Source organism: Chiloscyllium plagiosum, chromosome 2 (assembly GCF_004010195.1).
Source record: "Chiloscyllium plagiosum isolate BGI_BamShark_2017 chromosome 2, ASM401019v2, whole genome shotgun sequence".
NCBI lineage: Eukaryota > Metazoa > Chordata > Chondrichthyes > Orectolobiformes > Hemiscylliidae > Chiloscyllium > Chiloscyllium plagiosum.
The window spans coordinates 30,326,886-30,335,671 of NC_057711.1; the positions used below are offsets into that span (position 1 = coordinate 30,326,886).

An 8,786-nucleotide genomic window follows, 5' to 3' on the forward strand; every position below is an offset into this window, starting at 1 on the left:
GGGCCTGGATGTGGCAATTGTAAGTTGCTTCAAGCTTCATCACTGTCGAAAATTAGGGGAAAATGATTGTCTGACAATCCAATTATAGTATTGGGTCTGTATCATGATTCTCAAAAATCCAAGTCCATTGGCTGAGCTCACGATTATTAGTCTTCAGCCTTAAAGCTTTAGATTTCACACGAATCTCAGTGGAGATAATGATTTGATTTGGGTTGGTAAAGCATTTTTGTGGACAGGATAATGCCCAAGCTCTCATTGGTTTCAATGAATATGTCAATTATCTGTTGCAGTTCTTCTTCAGGTGGAATACTAGTGTGACAATCATAAGCATATTGCAGTTCTATTATAGAAATAGTTATTTTTCTTGATTGTAACTGATGGTTGAGGTTGAAGAGTTTGCCATCAGCATGATAAGTCATTACCACACCAAGAGACCTTGCAATGATAAATTGCTGCATTGCTGCCGGATTGAGAATAGCATCAGTATAATGCCATCCCCTATTTAATGCTTGTTTTGACAGGATGGGGTAAGTAGTAGAGCCATTGCATTCAACTGTTTTTTCTATATTGTCATGTAGAAAACAAATGATGTTATTAAATGGAGCTGGGGATTCATATAGGCATGCTGCAGCACCACCCAAAGAGTGGTTTGATTTACTGAATCATAGGCTTGTGTAAGCTTGAAAAGGATCACTTACTTTATTTATGTGCACAATATTACGAATCACATATCAGTATTAAAGGGTTATTCTGTTATCTTTTAAAGACCCACTGCAAAAGGCAGGGCAATAAAGTGCAGAGGCATATTATTCAAAAGGTTTCAAAAGGTTTTCTAATTTACTTCACGAGAAAAGAAATAGATGTCGTTCTCGTCATAGAGACATACAGCACGGTAAAAGACACTTTGGTCCAACTCGTCCATGCTGACCAGACATCTCAATCTGAAATTGTCCCATGTGCCAGCATTTGGCCCATTTCCCTCTAGACCCATCCAGATACCTTTTAAATGTTGTAATTGTACCAGCCTCCACCACTTCCTCTGGCAGCTTGATCCATACATGGTAAAAACAATGACTGCAGATGCTGGAAACCAGATTCTGGATTAGTGGTGCTGGAAGAGCACAGCAGTTCAGACAGCATCCGAGGAGCAGTAAAATCGACGTTTCGGGCAAAAGCCCTTCATTAGGACTGAGATCACTAGAATGTTTAATATTGTTTGCATTAGGTTGGACCAGAGTGACCTTTGTCCTGATGAAGAGCTTTTGACCAAAACATCGATTTTCCTACTTCTCGGATGCTGCCTGACCTGCTATGCTTTTCCAGCACCACTCTAATCTAGACTCTGATTTCCAGCATCAGCAGTCCTCACTTTTGCCTTATGGGATCTTCTCAGAGGAGAGATTGGAGAAATTAGACTTCTAATTCCTCTATTCCAGGGAATATAGGTGATCTAATTTAAAAATATAAAGTTCTTAAGGGGCTTGTCACATTAGATGTGTCGGGTGGGGGTTGTGGAGATGTTCCTCTGACTGGGGAATTTTGAACATGGTGCCTGAGTAAATGGTTTATCATTGAGGACTAAGGTGAGAAATTTCTACAGTCAGTTGTGAATCCTTGAAATTCTCCTCCCGGCGAGCTGTGATTGAATTTAATCACGATCAGTGCCCATTTGATTTTGGGATGTTGAGGGATATAAAGGGATGGTGCAGGAAAATATTTTTTATGCAAGAGGTCAGCCTTTATCCTATTGAATGGTGTGGCATGCTCAAGGGTTCAAATGACTTGCTCCAGTTTCTATTTCTCCTGTACTTACGAATGTCTCCTTTCTCTTGTCTTTCCAAAACTCTAATCTTCAATACCAGGGATCAGGATTTTTTTTTGCACTCCCTCAAATGCTAGATTAGATTAGATTACTTAGTGTGGAAACAGGCCCAACAAGTCCACACCGCCCCACCGAAGCGCAACCTACCCATATCCCTACATTCACCCCTTACTTAACACTACGGGCAATTTAACATGGCCAATTCACCTGACCTGCGCATCTTTGGACTGTCCAGGAGGGGGAGGGAGGTGTCAGAGATGGTCCAGTTAAATTTAAGGTCAGGGTGGAATGTGTTGGTGAAGTTGATGAATTGCTCAACCTCCTCATTGGAGCACGAGGTGGCGCCAATGCAGTCATCAATGTAGCGGAGGAAGAGGTGGGGAGTGGTGCCGGTGTAATTACGGAAGATCAACTGTTGTATGTAGCCAACAAAGAGACAGGCATAGCTGTGGCCCATACGTGTGCCCATGGCTACCCCTTTGGTCTGGAGGAAGTGGGAGGATTTGAGGAAGAAATTGTTAAGGGTGAGGACCAGTTCGGCCAAACAAATGAGAGTGTCAGTGGAGGGTACTGTTGGGGATGTCGGGAGAGGAAAAAACAGAGGGCTTGGAGGCCCTGGGCATGGCAGATGGAGGTGTAGAGGGGCTGGATATCCATGGTGAAGATGAGGCATTTGGGGCCGGGGAAACGGAAGTCTTGGAGGAGGTGGAGGGCGTGGGTGGTGTCTCGAACGTATGTGGGGAGTTCCTGGACTAGGGGGGATAGGACATGTACCACCCTCTGTGTGAAAAAGTTACCCCTCAGATCTTTTTTAAACCTTACACGTAAGCCCTACAGTTTTGACTTCACCCAGCCTAATAAAAAGACCTTGACTATTCACCCTATTCATTCCCTTCATGATTTTATAAATCTCTATAAGGTTTATAACCTCAGCCTCTGGTGCTCTGGGAAAAAAATGCCCCAGCCTATTCAGTCTCTCCCTTTCTTCAATCCATTGTTTTTTTGCCACTACTCAATTAGATTAGGCTAATCTCTGCCTCCAATTTATCTGACTTTGTGTCTTATCTTCTGAGTAAAGGGAAAAAATACTTATTGGAAATTGAACCGAGGCCACTGATTTCCAACCATCAAATAATGATAGAGCTCTCAAAGGTGCAATTGGCTTCACTACTACAGTCTAGAGAAGATCACGGGCGGCACGGTGGCACAGTGGCTAGCACTGCTGCCTCACAGCGCCAGAGACCCGGATTCAATTCCGGCGTCAGGCGACTGACTGTGTGGAGTTTGCACATTCTCCCCGTGTCTGCGTGGGTTTCCTCCGGGTGCTCCGGTTTCCTCCCACAGTCCAAAGATGTGCAGGTCAGGTGAATTGGCCATGCTAAATTGCCCATAGCCTTAGGTAAGGGGTAAATGTGGGGGTATGGGTGGGTTGCGCTTCGGCGGGGCGGTGTGGACTTGTTGGGCCGAAGGGCCTGTTTCCACACTGTAAGTAATCTAATCTAATCAGAAAGGTCCATTGATAGGATGAGTCATTTGTGCCAACGTGTCATTTGTAATACAATGTGCACATTGCAGTGAATGATTGTCACATTAAGTCCTAATCATTAAATCAGCAGGAGCCTCTCCTTACTTTGGAGTCTATTTTTCTAATTTTCAATATCACTGATGATATTTCCTAATGTTTGAACTAATGTTTGATACTTCCTAATATCATCATAGATGACCAGTAGAGCAACTGGTCAATAGATTATAACACAATATTGTTTACAGATTGATATCCAAAGTTTGTGTATGACATGTTACGCTGTAGCTGCAAAGGAAAAGAAACATTTTCATGTAAATAATTTGGAATACCTGAAACAATCCAGACAGCAATACTATTTTAGCAAATATGCATCACCATGGAAAAGTAATTGCTGTCAAAGTAACAGCTAAAGACAATTTTTTTTATCTCAGTAAACACGATGGGGTAAGATATTACACATCTTTAAATAAAACACATATTTTAAATTGTTAAAGTTGCATGGCTCCTGAGCATAACCTTTTGCTAATTGAGAGAATGCCTAGCATGTATTGGGTTAAAATGGTCTTTTCTTCCAAAAAGGATTCCATTGAAATGAACTACAATTAAAATCATTCTTAAAACTGGAAAAAAATCAAATCTAATTAATAATGTGTAAAGCCCCGGATGTCTCAGATTCGACTCCAGTTCAAAAGAATGGAGATAAGACAAATAAATAAATATTTCCAAATGACAATCAGTGCCCTTTCTTGGTTGAAGGTAGGTTTATGTACAATTGACAGTCTCATATTAACGTGAGCAAAATCTTATTTGGGCATCTTTACGTGAATTGCAGAGACCGATTTACTTTGTCAATAATCATTCATACTGAATTTATAATAGCCTAATTCTGACTGTACAAGCAGACCTTCAATTATGTACCAGATTAAGTTTGGGTTCCTTTATGAAAATAAACAGCAATGGTCATTAGCTACTCTTCAAAAGCTTGGACAATTAAAGACTTTAATGACATCAAATATAAATAGTATTAACTGCATTTTGCAAACTCAGGAAATTCAATTCCAGTGCAGACAGTCAGAAATCCAGGCCTCTCAACTACAAATGCTGGACAGATGAAGTCAGTGAACTGGTGCTGGAAGGCATGAAGTAACTGTCCACTTTGCGCATTGAAAAACGACAATTGCCCAATGTCACAGTTCACAAAGACACCAATTCTTGCTGGGAAATCGGTGATAAGGACATCATATGATGCACCATTGTGAAGAAATTCATATCTATGCCTATTAGAAAGAGAAAGAATGTAAACAAGATAACAAATCAGGCATATGCAAAGCAGAAAGAAACAACCCACTGGGCTGGGAGGAGTGTTCAGCAGTGAGTATCACTATGAAACAGACTGAAAGTGTGGACCTATGTAAGAAGGGCATAGAGTTTGGATTAGTAGGTCTATTTCATTTTAAATGTGCCACAATGATTTGTCCAACACTTTCAATTTTGTTATCTATTTTAATGAGCTGGAGAAGGAGACAGAATGTAAAGCATCCAAATATGCTGTAGATGCTGAACTAGGTGGGAGAGCATTTATCATTAGAACACAAGGAATCTACAAGGTGATATTGATAGATTGAGCTGGTGGGCTAAAAACCTGACAGGTGGAGTTTTATGTAAGAAAGGGGAGGTCATACACTTTGGTAGGAAGAATCAAAAGGCAGACTGTTATTTAAATCGAGAAAGACTCCAAAAATGTACAACATTGATGTATTTGGAAGCTTTTGTGCATGAAACGCAAAAGGTATTGCAGGCAAATGCAACAAATCATTCTGAAGGCAAATGGAACTTTTGAACCCTTTATCGCTGGTGGGCTGGAGTTTAAAAATAGTGAGATCTTGTCCTAACTAGAAAGGGTGTTGGTGAGGACACACCCAGAACACTGTGTACAGTTCTGGGTCCCTGTATTTAGCAAAGAATATATGGCACGGGAGGCAGATCTAAAGAAATTCACTAGGCTGATTCCTGGGATGAAAGAGTTGACTTATCAAGAATGGCTAAACAGATTAGGCCTTGGTTCATTAGAACATAGAACAGTACAGCATAGTACAGGCCCTTCAGCCCTCCAAGTTGTGCTGAACTTTTATCCTACTCTAAGATCAAACTAACCTGCATACCTTTCATTGTGCTATCTTCCATGTGCCTATCCAAGAGTCGCTTAAATGTCCCTAATGTATCTGAGTCTACTGCCATTGCTGGCAGTGTATTCCATGCACCCACCACTCTCTGTGTGAAGAAACTACCTCTGACATCTCCCTTAAACCTTCCTCTAATCACCTTAAAATTATGTTCATTTCTGCCCTGGAAAAAGTCTCTGGCTATCCACTCTATCTGTGCCTCTCATCATCTTGTACACCTCTATCTAGTCACCTCTCATCCTTCTTCACTCTAATGAGAAAACCTGAGCTCCCTCAATCTTTCTTCATAAGACATACCCTCCAATCCAGGCAGCATCCTGGTAAATCTTCTCTGCACCCTCTCTAAAGTTTTCACATCCTTCCTATAATGAGGCAACCAGAACTGAACACAATATTCCAAGTATGGTCTGACCAGGTTTCTATAGCGCTGCAGCATAACCTCTGGCTCTTAAACTCAATCTCCCTGCTAATGAAAGCCAACACATCATATGCCTTCTTAACAACCCTATCAACTTGGGTGGCAACTTTGAGGGATCTATGGACGTGGATCCCAAGATCCCTCTGTTCCTCCAAACTGCAATGACTCCTGCCTTTAACCCTGTACTCTGCATTCAATTTCCAAAATGAATCACTTCTCAGCCCCAGCTCTGCATCCTGTCAATGTCTCGTTGCAACCTACAACAACCCTTCACACTATCCACAACTCCACCAACCTTCATGTCATCGGCAAACTTACTAACCCATCCTTCCACTTCCTCATCCAAGTCATTTATAAAAATCACAAACAGCAGAGGTCCCAGAACAGATCCCTACAGAATACCACTGGACACCGAGTTCCAGACTAAATACTTTCCATCTACTACCACTCTCTGTCTTCTATGGGCCAGCCAAGTCTGTGTCCAGACAGCCAAATTTCCCTGTATCCCATGTCCCCTCACTTCATGAATAAGCCTACCATGGGGAACCTTATCAAACACCTTGCTAAAATTCAAATACACCACATCCACTGTTCTACTTTCATCAATGTGTTTTGTCACATCCTTAAAGAATTCAACAAAGCTTGTGAGGCATGATCTGCCCCTCAGAAAGGCATGCTGACTATCTCTAATCAAACTAGGCTTTTCCAAATAATCATAAATCCTGTCTCTCAGAATTCTCTCCAGTAATTTGCCCACCACTGACAGAAAACTGACTGGTCTGTAATTCCCAAGGTTATCCCTATTCCCTTTCTTAAATAAGGGAATATCATTTGCTACCCTCAAGTCATCTGGCACTACTCTAATGGACAATGAGGATGCAAAGAACATTGCGAAAGGCACAGCAATCTCTTCCTTCACTTCCCATAGAGACCTTGGGTATATCCCGTCTTGCCCAGGGAACATATCTATCCTCACGTTTTCAAAATTTCCAGCACAATCTCCTTTTTAGCATCAACTTGTTCGAGCATATCAGCCTGTTTCATGCTGTCCTCACAAATGACAAGGTCTCTCAGACTAATTGACACTGAAGCAAAGTATTCAATAAGGACCTCCCCTACCTCTTCTGACTCCAGGCACAAGTTCCCTCCACTATCTCTGATTGGTCCTACTCTCACTCTGGCCAACCTCTTGTTCCTCACTTAAGTGACGAATGCCTTGGGGCTATCCTTAGTCCTACCTGCCAAGGCTCTTTCATGCTCCCTTCTAGCTCTCCTAAGTCAATTCTTCAGTTCCTTCCTGGCTACCTTTGTTACCCTCTAGACCCCTGTCTGATTCTTGCTTCCTCAAACGTAAGTAAGCTTCCTTCTTCCTCTTAATTAGATGTTCCACATCCCTTGTCATCCAAGGTTTTGTCACCCTAGCTTCCCTTCCTTGCTTCAGTGGGACAAACCTATCCAGTACACACAGCAAGTGCTCCCTAAACAACCTCCATATTTCTGTCGTGCACTTCTCTGTTCCCAATTTAAGCTCCACAGTTCCTGCCTAATAGCATTGTAATTCCCCCGCTCCCAATTAAATACTTTCCCATACCGTCTGCTCGTATCAGTCTCCATGAATATAGTAAAGGTCAGGGAGTTGTGATCACTATCACCGAAATGCTCTCCCACTGAGAGATCTGACACCTGACCTGGTTAGAGTTTAGAAGAATGAGAAACGATCTTATTAAAACACATAAACCTCTGAAAGGGTTTGACAGGATAAATGTTTAGAAGATGCTTCCATTAATAGAGGAAATCACGAATGAGGGTACATAGTTACAGAATGGGGGGCATTCATTTAAAAGTGAAATGTAGAGGCATTTCTTCTCTCAGGGAGTGGTGAATAACTGAAATTCTTTACCCCAAAGAGTCAAGGAGGTTCAAGAACTGAAAATATTTTAAGAGGACGTAGATAGATCTTTGAAATAGAGGAGATTAGGGTAATGAGTAGCTGTCAGGAAAGAGAAGTTAAAGCCTGGGACAGATCAATTTTGATCTGGGATTGTAGGGCAGGTTTGAAGAGTGAATGTTTTACTCCTGCCCGTACTTCCCATGTTCTTGTGTCGTGAATTATTATCATAACAGCTCTACTACAAAAATCTATCTACAGGATGGGGAATGATAACATTTAAGCGCTAAGGAATACAAGCACATGCTTTTCATTAGTTAGCTACATTTGTTAAATTACTGCATCTGAAAAAAATGGTCAACTTACAACTGAAAAGCAAAAACAATTCCTCAATGTAGCAGGAATCTTGTGGGTTTTCACAATTATTCATTACTCAACTGTATGTTGGGTGAATGCTGTTTGAAGCTACAGGCCCTGTGTTATGAACTTTCAGATCTATAATAATGTCAGTCTTGTGAAGCAAAAACACTCAATACTGTTTTAACATAGCTGGATAAATTGTCCTAGAGGCATCCTGAATGAATGTAGTTTATGAACCATGCAGACTAGAAGAGTCTGGGATTTAAATATTTGGATAGGGTTAGGTTTGTTGTGGTTCTGTTCGCCGAGCTGGGAATTTGTGTTGCAGACGTTTCGTCCCCTGTCTAGGTTATATCCTCGGTGCTTGGGAGCCTCCTGTGAAGCGCTTCTGTGATCTTTCCTCCGGCATTTACAGTGGTTTGAATCTGCTTCCGGTTGTCAGTTCCAGCTGTCCACTGCAGTGGTCGGTATATTGGGTCCAGGTCGATGTGCTCATTGATTGAATCTGTGGATGAGTGCCATGCCTCTAGGAGTTCCCTGGCTGTTCTCTGTTTGGCTTGTCCTATAATAGTAGTGTTGTCCCAGTCGAA

The 8,786-nt window shown here is 41.8% G+C and overlaps 1 protein-coding gene across 1 annotated transcript in view; it reads right to left on the reverse strand.

The window, feature by feature from the left end:
* Nucleotides 1-4,327: 4,327 nt before the first annotated feature.
* Nucleotides 4,328-8,786, reverse strand: part of si:ch1073-398f15.1 (cardiomyopathy-associated protein 5) — a 103,237-nt gene continuing 98,778 nt past the window's right edge. The window contains exon 13 of the mRNA XM_043706803.1: nucleotides 4,328-4,624. Within this exon, the coding sequence (XP_043562738.1) occupies nucleotides 4,372-4,624 (253 nt within the window). The 3' untranslated portion in view covers nucleotides 4,328-4,371. The remainder of the gene's footprint in view (nucleotides 4,625-8,786) is intronic.